This window comes from Perissodus microlepis, chromosome 10 (genome assembly GCF_051167445.1).
Source record: "Perissodus microlepis isolate ML-2025 ecotype Zambia chromosome 10, ASM5116744v1, whole genome shotgun sequence".
NCBI classification, from domain to species: domain Eukaryota; kingdom Metazoa; phylum Chordata; class Actinopteri; order Cichliformes; family Cichlidae; genus Perissodus; species Perissodus microlepis.
Window position 1 is genome coordinate 16,407,042 of NC_140470.1, and position 19,177 is coordinate 16,426,218.

The window sequence follows — 19,177 nt, forward strand, 5'->3', positions numbered from 1 at the left end:
CCCTATCTGTACATCATTCCATCAGCTCTCTCTCCTCCCCATCTTTCATTCACGCCATACAATCTGCCGGCAGTTAACAATCAGGCCCGGTGGTCCCTGTCGAAATGAACTTCGACTTGGCTGTATCTGTACGCGTGTGTGTGTCTGTGTGTGAATCTGTGTGGTAGAGATAAAGTGAAACAAAGAGGGAAACAGCCACAGTAAACTACATGCAACAGCACATTTTTATATTCACAAACACAAACAGGCCTACATTCACATGCGCAAACAAAATACAGACGTGCACACATTATCTCAGACAGACAACAGACTGGGGGGCCTGTAAGTAGTACCTCCCCCAACTCCCTGAACTCCCAGTCCTGCTCAGCACCATCTGGCTCCCCTCCTGGCCTATCTAGGATGCCTCTGCTGGAGGGTGGTGGTGGTGTGTGTGGGGCGGCGGGGTTCTCAGATCCCTGCTAAACTCTCCTTTCCAGCTTATGCTAACAAAGGGATTCCCCAGAACAAACAGCAAATTAAAGCTGGGAAAGTCAATCAGATGTGAACATTTGGAGCTATTCTTGCTGGAAATGCTCAATGAGGAAAATCTTTGCCACTGATATAGCATTTCCAGCTCTAGTTTACTGCCAACTACAGCACGTTACATCTTATGCTTTTCTTTACAGTCATCCCATACACTGCCAGCTGAAGCCTGGCGTGGGTGGAAAAAAAAAATTGATCTCTCTTTGTGCCACCAGGGGCCTGCACTGCCAGAGCAGGTTATTGCTGCAGACTTAGCTTCTGTCTGCTTGGTTCAGACTAAAGCCTATCTTTTCTCTTCTCCTCATCTCTGGTGCTTTTTACCAGTGCTCATAAAATATGGATCCAGCAGGCTTGTCCTATACAACCTATGTGCAACTGGACATTTTTCCTTAAAATTCATATAGATTCGTCGCATACTGGAAAACTACATTGATATGGTTGTCTTAGGAAACATGTTTTTCTTTCTTATGATATAGCTAATTATTTGCAATTGTGTGCAAGTGTGGTCAGTACAGCAGTTACAAGAGAACACAGATGGTGTGAAACCAGCGAGTCCTATGGTAGCAAATGTCTGCATATTTGTTGAAACGTCAGAACACTAATGATGTGAACATATCAGATTAAATTTGTCTCTGTGGGATTAGCAGACAGAAAATCCCTCCAGTTGATAGCCTTTTTGATACTGATAAAGATGGAATTGCCTGAAGCAAATTAAATAAAGGGACTCTGTCCACACTGCTCAGAATATTAAAAAACTGCTGCAGAAGATGACAGGGGTTGTTTATTCAACACAAATAAACCTGAGTGTTGTCCAATGACGCTGAGAGAGACACAGATATTCTGCCGCTTTTAAAGTTTTATGAGTCTGCAAATGTCTCCAATCACTCTTCATCGAGGAGAGAAGCAAATGTCTGAAAATATTAAAGCAAGGGCTTTAAAAACGACCTCAAAGAAATGCTCAATGGTGCAGAAGGGTGCAGGGATTTTGTGCTTTCCCTTAGATAACCCACCCTGCAAAGAGCCAGAGTCCCAAAAGGATCTTAGTTAAGTGAAAGGAGGTGGAAAATCTAGTGATGTAGCTGGCCTCGGGGTCTTAAGAAGCCCATTACCCATTATACAAGAACAAAGATTCATCTGATGCTCCAGTGATTTTTCCTCTTGGTGTATGCAAAAAGCAAACAATGAGAAGAAATGAGTCCACAGCCACATGAACTCTGCTGATTTGTGGTGAATACCAAACTAATAAAGGGAGGAGGAGCTTCATGTTTAGCCTAAGGGAGGTTATTACTGTAAATGGTGCAATGTGGTTGTCAACTCCCTTTAATTTCTTGATGGGAAATGATTGCACTGTACAGCAGAAGTGGGAACAAGCTGATACTGGATTATATGTATTTAGCACTTAATTTCACGCAGTGAGGAGACGTTCAGCTGCACTATTACTTAATGTTCAGCAGAAACAGCAAGAATCCTTCATCTTCTGGAATGTTAAAAGAGGGCAGACATAAAATATTACATCGACAACAAAATTTAATCTAAATGTAGGTTTTTACACAAACAGAGTTAAAAGCTTACAGATTTTTCACTGGAGGAGTCTTCGAACACCTTCTGCAAAGACTTTCTCACTGGCTCCGCCCCATCAGCAAACACCTGCAATAACACAAAGCACCGCAAAATTAAAACACACATAAGTATAGTTATTACTTTGACACCAAGAAGCAGTTTCAAGCATAACCTTACGAACACACAATATTTTTTATTGATTATTGAAAGCAGATAGTTAGCTGCAGTAGTATTTATTCACCAAAATCTAATTTTACAGATTTCGATTAAACATCAAGCACTGCAAAGTCACTCAAAGTCAAACGTACCTGGTCAATTGAAGGGTGTCCTTTGCTCTTTCTCCTAGATGCGGTGTCCAGACCCCAGAGTGAGGAGAAACGGCTTCGACGTTTACTGAAGGTGCGAGGGAAAGGTTGGTTCCGCCTTCTCATGCTGCTCTCTGTACGGGCAGACACCTGTGACAGTGACAGTTACAGAAAACACAACAGAAATGAAACAGACACCTTTAGCATCCTGAATGAAAACAGTTTGACACACAAAAGAAATCATTTGCAGCAGCTACTGAATACTTTCAACCTCTAATCCCCTTCAGTGACCTGCGACTTGGCACAGGGAAACTTTTTGTTCCCGTTTTTTGACTTCTCTGGGTTAAATCAGAGCTCAAATAGTATGAGCAACTATGCATTACACTAGTATAGAGCTGATCAGACATCAGACACGTACACTTCAAACATAACATCTTAAACCACTTTTTAGACTCATCTTCTCATTCCCCACGAGAGGCCTTTATACTGTTATTACAGCCCAAATCTACTGTAGAAAGTAAATGAAGGAAAAAACAGAAATATTGCTTTTGTGACCAAAAACTTTGAATACCAGAGCTGAGAGAGAGAACAATTATATTTCCCTTTAGGCAAGACAAATGAGTTCATTTGAATATTTTTGCAATTCATTAATTAGTAGCCATGAACAATTATTTTAATTGCATTTCATTTCAGTAGTTTTGCGTTACATGTATTTATAAGCGTGATTCTCCTTATAAATATGCCCCATTTATCATATTTAAGCGATGCAATAATGACATTTCAAATTAGTTAGAAGGCATGTGGTAATAAATAGAGTAAAAAGAATATGAAAGGGACAGGAGAGACATAAAAAAGGACGGTATAAAATATGGCAGATAAGGAGAAGAAGACACTGAGGGAGCGAGACACAAACAAAGGAAGTGAGGGTGTAGGCAGTAAAAGGAGGGGGAGCAAGGGCCAGAGAGTGTTAAGCCTGTTTGTGGGAAAGTGCCTCAGGGATGCTAGCTTGCTAAAAGAGTTTGTATTGATCGACCAATCACAAAAAACACTGTCAGTGCTTGATGTTGTGTGTGCGTGCTAGTGTATGTTTGGCATATCCGTTAGCCTGCTCGTATAAAACTGCTCTGTAGAGAAATGTTTTCCATGTTTTGCTCTTTGTTTTTGCTCTTTCTTCTTTCGATGATACTACTACAGAGCTTACAGCTCAATGACACACAATCGCATAGAGATCAGGTTGGGTTTCATTCTGTACATTCTGCAGCACTGAGATAATAACTTGGGTTTCAGAGAGGATTTACAGGTAGAATGTTTTGCTTTCACTTTTCTCTCAAGCTTTTAGGATAGTGTGTATGTGATACATTTTAATATGTGGTGTGTGTTTGCTACGCAAGTCTGAATCTTGTTAAGGTAAACCGTCTATGTAACCTTAGCCTTGAGTGTTAGGCTTAAGAGTCACAGCTGTTTTTGCACACTTAGAATAAAAAACTTGCATGCATCACTATGACAAAAAGCAGAAATAATGTAGGTGTTCATTTTACATTTTTGATGCTACCAACACATCAACTTTGAGAGCTGGCACTTACTTATATCTACTTAAATTCCATCACTTAAACAAAATCTTTATAATAAGAAAATTATTGCTATAATTCACTTGTTCACCAGTTTTAATGTTGTGGCTAATTGCGTGTTACAGATAAAAACTCACTCCACTTTACAGCGCTCATGCTAACTTTGGGCCTGAGAATCAAACCAGCGTACCTGGTTTGTTCATTTGTTTCATAACCTTGGGGTATATGGCAGTATCTATTTCGTTGAACATTTGTGAGGCAAGCAGAAATTCTTGCTTTCAGTAGGCGTATGTGACAAGGCACTCACAGGCAGATAAACACACCCACTCTTCAAGCTGTGCTGTTATTGAGGGTCGACAGTTGGAAACCTCTCATGCAATCTCTACACGGAACATGTAGAGACACGTGAGTTTGACTTTTCAGGTTTGGATTCATAAGCTCCGATCGAGTTTACTAGAAAAATCGCAACCTGAGAAACACCTGGAGTGAATAGTCAGATACCAGCACTAAACATTTCTAATCATACCAGTGCATGGAAGGAAGAAACAGAGAAGATCCCCAGTCGTCCCATGGCAACTTTTGTGGGACGTGACGCGAAGCCCAGGAGGCGTTTGGGATTGGGAGGTTCACTGCCCTGCAGACTCGCCAGGTAGCAGCGGCAGCGGAAGAGATCTATGTGAAATCTCTCCAAGTTCTGCTCCCACAAGAAGATCTATAAGCAGCAGAGATTACAGAGTAAAAAGTCATGCGTGTGTGATTATGCAATATAAACAAACTTTGCTGATGAGATCCAGATTTATTCAGTTTTATCTCTAATGAGAACAACAACAAAAAATAAAAAGATAAAGAACCGACGCTGTGTTAGGTGGTTATTCGGCTGTTTCAGGAGAAGTGAGATGTGGGAGTACTGCAGCCCCTGTGGAGAGGTATTACTCACCAACACAGCTCCCACCAGTTGGTGACCTGCTGTTCTATGTGCAATGTATCACAGGGTGGGCCGTGGGAGGTGAAACACAGGGACACACACTCACAGTGAAACACAAAACTAGACTTAATGCTGCATTAGTTCCTGTGGTCACCTATGTGGAAGTGTGAAAATATTAACACAAATAAAAAATATAAAGAATTACGGAAGTAGAAGTTTGAATGTTTTTTCACATTTGTTTGTTCCCCTCACCTCTCCTCAGATTTATTTATAAAGTTTACATAAATATGTACAGATAAAATAAATAAATATAATTATCATACAAATAATTGCAACAATTCTTATATGTTTTATATGTCATTATATTTCCACACTTTCCACTTTTTTGATCTTTTATTTTTCTTTATCTCTGTGGTTAATCCCCATTTTCTTTTTTTCCCACAACTATATCCTTATTGGCAGCTCCGTGACTCAACTGAAAGAAGTCAGTCAATGACATAAACCCTGCTTGAGGCTTGTTTTCTTCTTTGATGCCACAGTTTCAGTTACTATGTCTTTACAGCAGGCAATCAAAGTGCTTCCTTTTAAATTGCAGCTCTTTTACTTGATGAGGATTAACTGCTTTCTAGTTCCTTTTATGTTACATATAACGAGAAATAGAAAGAGCATTATGCAACAACACCAGTATAAAGACAGATAGACTTACAAAGACTTGCTAGGACAAGGAGGCTTATTGTTAATGACCACACTTCTAGGCTTTTTTTCTTTTTAAAGATTTTCCAGTCAGTACTGGCTACCATCACCAGCAACTCCAGACATCCTGCATGGAATAAGCCTAAATCAATGTTCTATTGAAACTGAACAAAAACGGGTTCTGGAAAAGATTAGAGAAAGTTGCAATGTTCTTAAAAGACCTCTTGAATCTAAAAAGATTAGCCAGGTTTACCTGTGTGCTATGTGACTGTATGGACTGCGTGCAAGTGGACTCGCATGTGTTTCTAAATGAGTGCCAGCTGGAATAAGTGAAACCATTTTTGGTTGGAAAGGCTGCTCTAGAGCATTTTTGCCTGGATGACGGCATGCTGTAAAGATGATTTAGTGCCATGATTTCAGTGCCGGAGATTGTCGGTGCAGTTTAAGTCACAATGATGTGCATCTATAAACCGCCTTCAGGTGTTTTCATTCAAATTAACTGGAAGATAAAGAGGTGAGGACGGTTTTTAGCCATGAGATAACAAACCTCCCTACAGTCGCATTTTATGGGCATAAAGTGTTATTAATTTGCAATAATATGACAAAATTAAAGGGCATTTGTCTCATAGGTGTTGTTTCTGTAATGCTCCACCACCTCATGTACAGCTTTAATCTGTTTGACCGCTTTCAGTATGTCAGAATCCTTGACACTTATCCACTTTTAGCCCCAAACGACCACCCGATTGACCCCATACCTGCTCAAGTATGGTCTTTCTCTTCTTGCCATCAGTGACAGTGGACAATTGCATGTCTCCCATTTTCTTCATTTTCTCATCCATATCAATCTTCTGCTCCAGCTTGCGGATTTCAGTTCGCAGCAATCGCACGGTGTCCTCCCTGTGGTGCTGCCGAGCAAGAGCAGTAGCACACGCCGAGTGGATCGCCGTGATCCAGTTTTCCAGTTCTGTTTGGCCTGATGTCTGAACAGAAGGAAGGGACCATGACAAAGTGTGTAACGATAGTGAGCAGATAAAATAAAGAAACTGACAGCTGAAAGAATTTAATCATGACTTCCAGTATCGGCCTCTGGGAGGAAATGGTCATTATAATCTCATCATCATTTTATTACTTTCTTCCCATTCATGAATTAAATGTCAGTGAGGAGAGCTGTCATGAATATAAATAGACAGATTTTAATATTACACAATGGTCAGTCTGGTGGATCACTGTCACGGTGTGACAGCGTGGCCTTTAAACATGTCAAACATAAACACAAGGACACAGGGCTGCCTATCTCCAGCACATGATGAACATGTATTGGTGTGCCACACGCAAATCCCCAAGAGGAAAATAGCTTCCAATTTCCTGTTTCTCTTTATGTTTGATGCTGGTATGTACAGTAGCACCAAATAACAAACACAGGATATAAAAACACTGGACCTGTATGCATTAATGCCAACCTGATTTAACTTTAACTTGCATAAAATATCGTCATGCCAACTCAGCTTTAAGAGTAGCCGATGTTTTAAATTCCAGTGCTTCTCTCACCTGGAAGAGGAAAGCATCTCCCACTGAGTTGCTGAGACAGAAGACAAAGTCTTTCTTGGGATGCTCAGGTACAGCTTGGACAATGCTGTTCTCCACCCACAGTGCGTGTTTGTGAACGCTGTTGTGGTCGATACCTGAACGGCCATCGTATTCATACAGGAAGAGGGTGCAGCCTTGAAGAACGCACAAAAAGAAAGGAGTTTAAAAAAAAAGACAAAAATATGTTTTTTTTGTTTAGTTTTTTTACAGAGGTTATAATAAGTACCCTTAAATCAATTTAAACATCCTTCCTTTCCCTGAACTTTATTTAAACAACGATTATAAAACGTAATAGTTTAATACATGAACCTATTTTGCTATCAGTACAACTAAACCTATAACATTACATTATGAAGATAAGACTGATTTATTTTTAGCATGATGCATAGAAGAGATGCTCTATCTTATGCATTTCAACAGGACAGGATTGGATTAGGCATGGATTTCGCCGTAAAATTAAATTGTGATGAAGCTGAGGGGAGGAAAATGCAAGGCTGCATTGAAGAGCGTGAGAGAGGACAGCAGAGGTGAAAACCAAGGGCAGGGAATGTGTTAAAGCTTATATGAATGTAGTTTAACAGCAGAGAGAGTGTATGGAAGATTAAACAGCTTTGGGTTGGTTATCTGAATGAGATTAAGATTATTTTCTTAGTTGCAGAAGCATTTGAAACCCAGCCACAGAGGCCACAAGCCAGGAAGCTCCTAGTGTCGGTCGGATTGCGCCAGCAAGTTCAACTTAAAATCTGTGCCAACTCAAATATGTGGCACAAGTGAGGTGTTAAAGAAAGGAATGCACATAGGGTGGAGTGGGTGGAGACAAATGTCAAGGGTAATGTGTGAGATAAGGATAGCAGCAAGACTGAGAGTGAAGGTTTACAGGAAAGTAGTGAGGCCTGCTATGATGTATGGTTTGGAGACGGTGTAGCAGACACAAACACAGGAGACAGAGCTGAAGATGCTAAGATTTTATTGCTGGAAGGAGAGAGAATAGAAAGATTAGAAATCAGTAGATCAGCAGGACAGCTCAGGTTGGATTTGGACATAAAGTTCCAGAGGCAAGGCTGAGATGATTTGGCCATGTGCAGAGGATATTTTGGAAAAGTGATGTTGAATAAGGAGCTGCCAGGCAGGAAGGAAAGAGGAAGATCACAGAGTAAGTTCATGGATGTAGTGAAGAAGGACATGCTTGGTTTGCGTGACAGAGGAGGATGCTAGAAATAGAGTAAGATGGAGGCAGATGATTCAGTGTGGTGACCCCTAAAGGCAGCAGCCAAAAGAGTAAAGGTGCAGAAGCATTTTTATGTACTAACAATTGTGCTTAGTTAAGCATTCATAAAGTACTCAGACTGAAGCTGGATGGACACCTGCTGCCTTACAGTTTCTGCCTTTCTTTTTTTGTGAACTATCAGTCACATGCAGGTAAAATCCAACACAAACATTAAACATAATAGTGCTGAAAATCTGTGCAACACCTTTCAGAGAAACCCAGTATTGTTTCCACTTGCGTCTCGCTGCAGGTTCCACCTTCTTGTTTTTCTTATGAACCAGGAAGTTCTTCACAGCCAGAGTCCCTGCTTTCCTGACTGTGCCGTGTGCACAGCTAATCAGAGTGTCAGGCGGATACATACTACTGAGTGTGCCGCTACTCTGCTCATCACTTACAGCAGAGCCTGCCTCCTCTGTGCAGTCTCGGCCCCGATTTGTCTGACGAGAAAAGATTAAGGAATTAGAAATACACGGAATTTACCTATATTTTAATAACATAGGAAAAGTGTAACTAACCCAGGCTTGATTGTCTAGCTCCTTCCGGAAATTTTCATAAACTCCCCCCTTGCCTCCTTCGCCTCCTCTTCCGTCAACTCCTCCAGCGCTGCTGCTCCCACTGTCGCTGCCATTAAAAAAACTGCTCTCTGTAGCTGAGTACACTGAAAAAGAGGCAGACATGGCCTTACACCGCCGGGAGAGCAGTTCTCCTTCTCCATCTATCTCAGGGGCAACGCCATCAATCCCACTGTCGCCATACTCGCTCCCCTCGCCTAAAACACCAGAGATGTCCTGTCATCCAGAAAAACAGGGTAGAAACAGATTAAGCATTATTAATGGACGGAAACTGATTTATTTGCACAAAATCAGACAGAGAAGTAACAGCTTCAATCTGCATAACACAAGAAGTTAATTCTTTCACACAGAACTGACAGCGTAGGCTGCACAAGCGGTTTCTGGGTTTACTTTTGTTTGTATACATGAGTTGGCAGTTGCATAAGTGCACTTTAATATCCTTTTGTGCTCATTTTTGTATGAATTTCTGATTTAAAAAAAAGGCTTTCTACTTTGAGTATGAAATGTTCTGTGCTTTCACCAAACTGAGTCTCCCTCTGTTCTTTCTTTTTGTTTCGCTGTGCTGTCAGTCTATTTATATCTAACAACCCCCTTAGCCTGACTAGATGAATATATAATAAGCACTTATGGCGATCTCTATCCAAGGGTGCTTGGGGGTTCTGGGAATGCATTGAAAGAAAAGCTTGGTTCAGTATTTTGGTACTTTTTGTTTAGCAACTTTGTTTTTATCAGTGACGCACGGCAACTGGGGAGGCATGGATATTATTATTTATTCTACTAATTTAGCTTTTATGTTTACCTGCATGAACGTTACATAAACTACTTTCCTCCTCTTACTCTTTGATTTTATCTGTTTTAGTAAGATGACAAAGAAAATCCTCTAGATAAAGTTCAAAATGTCTTTGTCGTTCAAAGCTCAGTATGTGAGCAGAAGTCCCACGGTGACTTTCTATCTGACTATCTTTCTGTGTAATCCTCTTCCCAACTGCACAAATATACAAACATGCTTGGATTTACAAAGATATGACACACATATACACCAGTCCAGAGCACACACAGGAAATTCCGCTGGTTGTCAACAACATGTTAATTACTTGATGAACTGGTGTCATGTCTGTGATGCCCCTGAACTTCCTGGACAGCACTGGTAAACAAAGTCCTCTATTATTCTAAGTTTAGAAGTCTGTATTTTTTCCAATACTGGAAAAAAATAGAGCAAGAAGACTTTTACCCTTAGTCCTGTTGCATCTGCTTTCAATACTTATCGGTATATATATTCATGAAATACCTGAGTAGTCTGTGCGCGTCGTCCCTGGAAGGTAGGGCAAGGTGTAGCCGGAATACCGAGCCCAGTCAAGCCTTCAGAAAGGCAGTGTGAGCGTCGGCAGGGGAGCGTGAAAGCTCCATACCCCCCACCATCATCCTCTGCTGGAGACATCAAACCCTCCTCCACTTCCCCGTCTCCGTCGCACTCGGCTTCTCTGCAGTTTTTTATGTAACGGCTCCTTTGCCCCCTGAAGCCTGGACTCTGCTGGCTGCACAGATGGTCCAGAGACGATGCCCTCTCAGTTGAGCCTGGAACACACACACAGGTGGTTATTGCAGAGCACAGTGCGTATTTGTGGGCAAGGTGAGTTCTGATTACTGTCAGGTACTTTCAGTTACCTCTGAAACATTTGACCTTCTCCATATGTGCCTGTGTCCTTCAGTGAAACTGTGATTTTTCTTGAGTGATTATGAATCTGTGTGTGTGTGAGGCAAACCCATACATTATTCTGAATGAGACGACCACCTATGGCAGTGCTCAGACCTTCAGCGGTTGAGTTACCAGGTACCGCCTGCTGTCACACTGAACCCCTGCAGCTCCTGCACAAAACCAGTTAAGCTAACAACCCTGTGATCAGTTGAACTGCTGCAACTGATAGACGGCAGCTAACCTTCAATCAGCAGATTTTCTCAGATCATTTTCTCCCTACTCAGTGAGTGCCTGCAGTTTTTCCCACTACCCTCCCCCTCATCACCTGTTCACTGAATCAAATCAACAGCTATGAACATGTTCCCCTGAACTTTTTTTCCCCCCACTTATTAGCCATCACCAGTGTAGCTGTCATTATTTTTAGACAGCTACATTGTCTTGTCTTTTGCTTTTATTTGTTGTTTTTTTAAATAATACAAATAGAAATCTTGAAATATATTTTAATTCTATTGTATCAGAAAATATGTCGGTGAAGACTTCAAGTCATCAAATAAAAGCATAGGCCCCACATATCCTGTCACTAATGATGTCTACATTTCTGAATGTGTGCATGAACACATGCTTTCTGCAGGTCTATACAATCTACCGGTAAATATGATGCTTTTGCTTCTGTGTACATTCTCACCTGTGCTGCCTTTGCTGCCTCTAGGGCATCTAAACTGCCCCTCCTCCTCTTCTCCTCCATCGACCATCTCCTCTGTGCTGGTCAGATGCTCCTGGCTGAGGTCAGACATAGAAAACTCCAAGCTGTCTTCTCTCCACATGTCTGCTGACTTTGATCGCTTCTTTTTATTACTTGCTCCCTCTCGGGGTCCTTCAGTCATTTGCTGCAGGAACCTTTCCTCTCCAATAGTGTCCCCTTCCCCCGTTGAGTCCTCTCCTCCATCCTGGGCAATGGTGTCTGCCTCTGAGGTTTCGGGAGTCGGCGTGGCCAAGGGGTCATCATCGTGCTGATAGGACTCCGGCCTCATTGTCATAGCGACACGCTGGGTCCAGTGAGGGTTGATGCCAAATTTGTCAAACTCATCTGCTGCATTGAAAAGCTCTAGTCCGTTCTCTACCAAGGACTGAGGGATGCTCGGGGTGCTGGAGGAACGAGTTGAGGCTTCAGAGTTTCTGTGATTCTGCTTCACTGAGGAAGAGTGCCTCGAACGGCGGTTGATTTGCTGCTTGTTGGAGATACGGAGTGAGCGGGTCGTGTGCTTACGGGAGAGATGTCCCGGCACATCACCATGGATACTACTCTCTCCATTTTGACTCTCCACGTTTCCCATGATTCAACTGTGGATCAAGTAATAAAGTTTCCATATTACGTAATTTAGACAACTTCTTCTTAAAAGATCAGAAACCAGATACAAAAGTAGTTTAAAATTATTCCGTAATGTCTGTCACATCATACGGTATAAGATAATTTATTAACTGCGTCTTTACTTGTAAGCAAAAAGTTTATGAATCACAGAAAGTCATTAGCACACACAAATTGCATAAATGGGAGCTGGTGTCCTATCTAATGGTTAGTGAACAGTGTCAAATTCACAAGTAGCAGCACAGATTTTAGACAACGCACATATCTGCCATCTGTTGTACATGGATGACTTGCTTTGTGGAGATCAAAGAAAGAAGAAAGAGTTTGAATTAAATAAGAAAATTAAAAAAGATTTAAAAAACTTAATCAGTCCTTTCTGTTAAAGGAGGCGTCTGGCCTTAAGATTTCGTTAGTAGCCTTAAAATGTGTTCATTTCAACTACAAAAACTGTCAAATACTCAAAGCAGGTGCCAGACCCCTGATCAGATATTCTGCCCTAGAATATCTATCTATGTAAGGTCAGTCAATTTTGATGAAAGAAAAGAAGAAAAATAACCTCACAACTGGCAAAAGTAGTAGTTTAGATATACAACTTGTTTCTGAATCAATATTAAATTGAAAAATCTGTCTTTTAATTGCAATGTCAAAACATTTAAACAAATATTCCTTGTGTGCCATACTTCTAAAAGTAAAAAGGTTTGAACCAGCCCTCTGCGAGATTTAAATTGCTGGTAATGAGGTCCATCAGTGTGCTGCATGAGAGGTTTGATGGCACATTAAAACTTATGGCTCAAAAGTATCAGTGGTCTCATTTGATTTGCACAGCATGCTTGGATGTGTACGCACATTATATAAAAGGTTTGTTAAAAGTTTCCTGCTTTTCCATTTTATCCCAGCCTGCTGTTCATAATGCATCAAAATCTTCTTTGCTTTTCTAAGTGCCTATAAAATCTTCAAAATTAAATAGCTGAAGTTATAAATCTCTCAACTCTGACTAATTTAAGTGTTCTGCCAGTGCACTTTTGAACTCCAACACAAATGCACTGCAGCGCCTTTTCTCCCTGAGCAGTGTTCAAATTATGCACTAGCTATATTCCCAACACAGAGAATCAAAACAATCAAAGAAATCACTTTAGAGCTGTGTTATTTTCATCATGAAGTTATCTCAGCAGCCCACTTCACCTCAATCTCTCTGTTACACAAGCACATGGAAGTGCTGAGTCAAAGGCTGTCGGATCAGTTTGTCCTCAGAGAGTCACACATCATCAAACCCACACCATCAGGTTCTCAGTGTGGGCTCAAGCTGCAAAGACACTGGTGAAAAAATCTGCCTTAAAAAGTAGTTGTTTTTTGCTTGTGTTTAGTCTATCAGTCCTTAAAAATCTATTATTTCTGGAGATTTGTGCATCATTAAAGTGTGAAAACTGTAGTTACCGATGATTAAGCAGCCACATCACCAGCTTCCCCGCATCAGAGCGTTGCGATCCTTTACCAGCTCCATAATCCTCCACACATCCTCATACGGTGGTGTCAGTCTGCCCTGACAGAAACAAGGAGAGAGAGAGAGATCTTTAGCAGTGCTCTCACAACTTCAAAGTGACCTGATGTGTCAAACACACACAGAGAAGAAGTGAGAAGACAAGTAGAAGGAAGGAGTACCTGCCCAGTATGTCACAAAAAGCTGGTCAAGTAAAGCTGAAAAGGCAGCTGTGAAGAATGCAATATAAGACGGTCTGTAGAATATGAATGTGGATGATGAAAGGGAATAAATCACAATGGTTTTTAAGATAATGCAGTTTGACTAAAAAAAAGACAGAGAAACAAGAAATAAGCAAATGCACACATATAAACAGCTCATCAGAAACAAAGAAAAGACGTATTGTCTGAGCCTGAAGGGTTTTTGGGGGGGGGGAAGGGAAGGGGGGACTCACAAACAACCACAATTTCTTCTAACTCTACCCTGAAACTCACTGCCCACCAAATCCACGCAGACGTGTACCGGCGTGTGCACAAAACATTTTGGGAAACACCCCCTATTTCGGTGCAGACAAAGAGAAACGCACACACATACACACCATCAGCAAAATGACAGAAGATGAAAGAAGCTATGGGAACGATTTTGTGCTTAAGACTCAATTAAATGATCCATGCCAACACGACCTAATTTTCTCTAATACCAGCCCTGAGCTGCTTAAGAGTAGACCGAGATTTCCATAATGTGCTATGTATAGTGTGAAGGAATGCAAGAGCAAACATGCTTGCTGTTGTGAACATTTGCCCAGTAGTTAGTCTGCTGCAAACGCATTTGACTGCAGCCGGATAAGCCAATAAGCAGGAAAATGATGGAAGAAAGCCCTCGTGTTGCCATGTACAACAATGTACTTTCAAAGCATATGGCCACTAGCGCACTGTTTGGAGCATCTGTTTTGAGATACCACATCTGGTGAGTCACCTGTTTTTCGAATGCAAAAGCATCAATTGTTCCCCCGAGGTCTATGTTGCAGGTTTAAGTAAAATCTTAATTTTACTAAACTTTGACTGCAGCTGCTATTTTTTTCTATTAGTGTTATTGTTCTATATACAGTAATCTTTTTTTTTTAATTCTCTGGGGCACAAAAACAATAAGTCAACCGTGTTACAGTTCTGGGAAATGACACAGAAATGAGACTTTAGATAACAAGAAGTAAACAGGACAATAAGAGAAGTGAAGGCATCTGATCAGAAACCTGATGGAAACTACAAAGAGGATTTTCAACTCTGACTTTGCACCACAACACCATGTGTGCAAACGCATCCGAGATAGGCTAGTGCAGCACATCCCAACCCCAGCTGTGGGAAGCAGTTACATAAGCTGAACTTGACCCTGATACAGCTCTCCTGCCTCTCATGCAGTCCTTTATATCTCATCTCTCCTACACCCTCTGTCCCACTGAGGCCGACCCACATGCTGCCCCCCACCCACCTTAAAAAAATAGGCTGAATATTCATTTTGGGCTTATGGCTCCTCTGCTGGTTCATTTTTAACAATTACTATAAAAACAGGACTTCATTGTCTCAGCTGGAGTTTATAGATAGATAAACATGTGGAGTAAATGCAAATCACTAACACACAAAAACACTGATGACCCTTTCACTGAATTTACATCCTTTTTGCAAACCCATATATTCTATAACATACAGGCTAAGTCGGGAAGGTGCAAAACACACACACAAAATGCACAGGGGTCAAACAAACAACACAATCCTGAGTGACAAAACACGGGGGAAATCAAACCACTGCCTTTCCTCTGGCAGTGTACAGTCTAAAATGTTTAGTCTCTTCATTTTTCCTCTTCCCGGTGCCCCCCAGCAAGGCACCGCAGAGGGAGAAGGGTAACAAGGAGAGGAGGGAGAGCTCTCTGTTAAACCCCTGTAGAGCTGAGAGGTGAGGCGAGGCTGGAGGCGAAACACATGAAGAGGGGTGGGGGGAGGTCGAGTCTGGTACAGACAGAGAGGGAGGAAAAAAAAATACTGGGGTATGAAAAGAAGTTTGATAGGGAAAAGTGAGAAAATGGGAAGGAGGAAGAAATAAAGACGGCGTGAGAGGGAGAGATAAAGTCAGAGAAATTGGGGGGTCCTATTGTTGCTGAGCTTTAAGTGGATAAGTAGACATGTGCTCAGTCTGCCTCTCTTCAGGCTTAATTGAGGGAGCCGAGACAAAAGGGGAAACATAATTATTTGCTCTCTTTCTCTCAGCCTCTCAGCCTCTCATTCTCGCAGTATATTAACGCATCGGGAGAGTGTATTACCACGGCGCACCGTGCAACAGCCGCCAAAGCATCATTACCATGCACACATGCCCACTCACAATCAAGCACACACATGCACACACACACAGAGGGGACAAAGAAAGAAAACTGGAGACAACAAAATTCCATATTTAATCTCCGCAACTGAAGATAAAAAAGGTAAGTATTGTCTAAATATGTCACAAACAGCAGCACTCACATCTGTCTGACTACAAACCACACAGGGCCGAGGATTACCGGGACTGGAGGCTCCTTTTACCTGCGCTGCCGATAACAGTTCTCTACTGGAGCTGTCACATTCATTGTGCCACATTGTGACTGTTGCATTAGTCAGTTGCTCAACACCTATAGGCCCGCACGTCTATCACCTAACGCATGAACGTAGTTTGCTGTGGCACACGGCGGAGTACTGTGGAATAAAGGCAGGCGCACACTTTCAGTCAGACACACCTGCAGGATCCCAAGAGAAATGAGAGCTGGTTTTTCCGAGTCACAGCATGCACTCACACTTTTTGGAAAAATACCAAAGGCCTGTCAGAACACACTCAAAGGAGACACACCCTACTCTCCCCTGCCAATCTTTTCATCTCTGCACCTGTCTCACAGCACCGCCCTACGTGACACACAGCTCAGCTCAGCAGACGCAAACTGTATGTGATGCTGATGTAGCTCTACACTGTACTGCAACTGAAGCCAAACAAAACATGTCACTTGTTGTCTTTCATCTCGTCACTGTGTTGACTGTATTCTGGAAAAGGATGTTGCAACCAGACAGATTTTTCATAAGTGAATCACTGAGCTCACTGTTAAAGACAACAACTCATCACAACATCATAGTATTTTACAAATTTACTTCTATGGCGGCAAACAGTCTCTCACATGCTTTTGGGCCGCTTTGAAGCCCTTAACGACACTCTTTAGATGTGCTTCATCCAAAAAGAAGATCAAAAGAAATAAATCCAATCTCTGCTAAAGACTGCAACAGTGACTACGCTAAACATTGCTGAAACCAGAAAAGCTCCCAGCTTGACTGACCTTTCTTTACATCTTCAAACTACAACACCCCCCACGAAGCTCTAAAACACATGACGTAATTATTGGAATCACCCTTCCCTGAGGCCTTTCTCCTGCACCTCTCACATTCTTTGAATTGTTACCATTTCTCCTCCCACTTGGCGGAGTGAGGTTTTATGCTTACTCTGGGGAGTTTTAAAAAAGGAATTACTATTGGAGGAAAATTCAATCCAAAAACAAGTCCAGACAGACTGCCATGGGAATGTGACAACAAGGCCTTATCAGAGGATCTCTATGCTCCTCTTTTTTTCCATGCACACCTGCACACACCACATGTTAGCAAACCACCAAACTTACCAAAATAAGAGCATGTTTGGGTGCAGGAAGCCTCTTGGTCCAAATGAATAAGAATCACTGCGGTTATTCACAAGTATGCATCTGTTTGCAAACATAGGTGGGCACATTGTTCACATTTGAGGAGGAACCACGTCTATCTAACGCCAAGACAAGAGTCAGATATGCTTTTGAAAATATACCATTGTTGCGACGGTAGTGCACGCTCCGCCGCACTCCCACAGTTCTTTTGAGACAGGACTGCCTGAGACATCACCAGCAGAATTCCCTGGAAGAGGGAGATTAGCTTCTATTCATCCTTCCGGGATCTGACAAGGCACGCGCCCCAATTCTAAGCTTAAACACACATGCAGATACACAAACAGTGTGTGGCTGCAAGCACGAGTCTCGACTCCTTAAATCAAACATTAATTTCTTTTAACTGGCGAGGGACAAATGATAATTCCTTCCTGAAGAGGGCTTTCATTTTGAGGCCACAGAAGCAAAACGCAGAGATGACAGAACAAAGTGGAGTGGAAGGATATGAGATGATTGTTATTCATTCACTATGTTCCCCACTGCTTGTCATCCTCTAACACAGAAGCGGAGAAAATTAGACCGGGTTTTATTTTAGCAGTAACAAAACAATTCCTTAAAAAAATGTTTTTGGAAAGCTAGAAAAAAAATGTAGCACAGATTGGCAATGTGACGTAAAAGACTTGAGATTTGGGGTCAGTGTGGCAACCGAGGATCATGTTTAAAAAAAAAGATAAAGGCCAGTGGAATTCACTGTCAGCCAATTCACTCTGCTTGGCTCCTCAAGTGTCACTAACCTCATTAAATACGCTCCTCTGGCTTTCTAAGAGCTTACGCTATATGCTCCTTAACTCAGATTTCAGCTGACTGTCTCTGCAGCAGGGTGCAGTCAGGGATTACCATATTTTAAAGAAGATTTTCTTCTACCTCCCGCTCTCCATTGAGCGAGGAGCCCGGGAGAGTCAATGAAAGTGTGTAGATTTTGATGCTCTGCTCAGTAGCTACTGCTACAACCTCAACTATCAGGAGTCGCTGCATGAATTCAAAGTCAGGAAACCCCACAATTTAACCTCCCTTACAATGCAAGGCTTTTACACTAGAAGATCAAGATATCTCTGTATTACATCCAACTCAGACTCTTGTTGTAGGTTAATATGTGACACGATAAGGTCAAAACCACATGTTGTAGCGGACTGACTGGCACGTGAAAAACTACCGTGTGCGGTTTGTTAAATATTAATAAATCATCCCCTTTTTTGCCATTCCTCAATCAACGCTCACTCGTCCTTCCTGATGAGATGGTGATTGCGCAGACAATCGGTTCGCAGTCATCAAAACCAATCAACTGAATATTCATGTGGTGATTTTCTGTTTCAAATATGTGAGGAGGAGTAAAAGAAATGAGCGTGAAAACATGTTGGAGGAAGATGAGTCAAAAGAAGGAGAAAAAGATGAAAAAAGAATGACGCATTAAACTAAAAATTGGAGTCAAGACGAGGCAAAAATACAACTAATCTGTTACTATTTTCAACCAAGTACAGTACTATACAAAAGTCTCAAATATTATGCCTCCAAGGAGCATGACTTCCAAATGATTTTAAAAGAAGTTCTTGGGTAATAGTTCTCCAGTCTTTCTGTAGGTCTTTCACAGTTTTGAATCTTTTGGCAATCACTAATTTTCAGTTTCATTGTCTTTGTTTGTTTGTTAAGTCATTTAACACTGATCTATGAATCATAAATGGAACCTAACTCAAGGGATCACCAGATATAACAGATAACAGCAAATAATCTTTTTGAAATTGACCCCCTAGGTGATTTGTTACTAGCAGCCTGTTGCAGAAATGTGCAATTTATCCACAATTCTTTTGTTATATTTCCAAAAATGGCAACGATAACACAGGTTGACAGGCATATAATAGTATTTTTGCACCAAGGTGAATCCCAA

At 41.5% G+C, this 19,177-nt stretch overlaps 1 protein-coding gene across 3 annotated transcripts in view; it reads right to left on the reverse strand.

Annotated features, from left to right (window-relative positions):
* Positions 1–19,177, reverse strand: part of LOC146379141 (rho guanine nucleotide exchange factor TIAM1-like) — a 50,887-nt gene that overhangs the window by 23,266 nt on the left and 8,444 nt on the right. For 2 of the 3 annotated variants that reach the window (XM_084942460.1, XM_084942458.1), the window contains exons 2-11: positions 13,496–13,601; positions 11,381–12,036; positions 10,288–10,574; positions 8,943–9,215; positions 8,633–8,864; positions 7,122–7,294; positions 6,329–6,553; positions 4,482–4,667; positions 2,391–2,537; positions 2,095–2,169 (exon numbers count right to left, since the gene is read on the reverse strand). In XM_084942460.1, the coding sequence (XP_084798586.1) occupies positions 2,095–2,169; positions 2,391–2,537; positions 4,482–4,667; positions 6,329–6,553; positions 7,122–7,294; positions 8,633–8,864; positions 8,943–9,215; positions 10,288–10,574; positions 11,381–12,029 (2,247 nt within the window). In that variant the 5' untranslated portion in view covers positions 12,030–12,036; positions 13,496–13,601. The remainder of the gene's footprint in view (positions 1–2,094; positions 2,170–2,390; positions 2,538–4,481; positions 4,668–6,328; positions 6,554–7,121; positions 7,295–8,632; positions 8,865–8,942; positions 9,216–10,287; positions 10,575–11,380; positions 12,037–13,495; positions 13,602–19,177) is intronic. The other variant, XM_084942459.1, reaches the window with a different exon arrangement.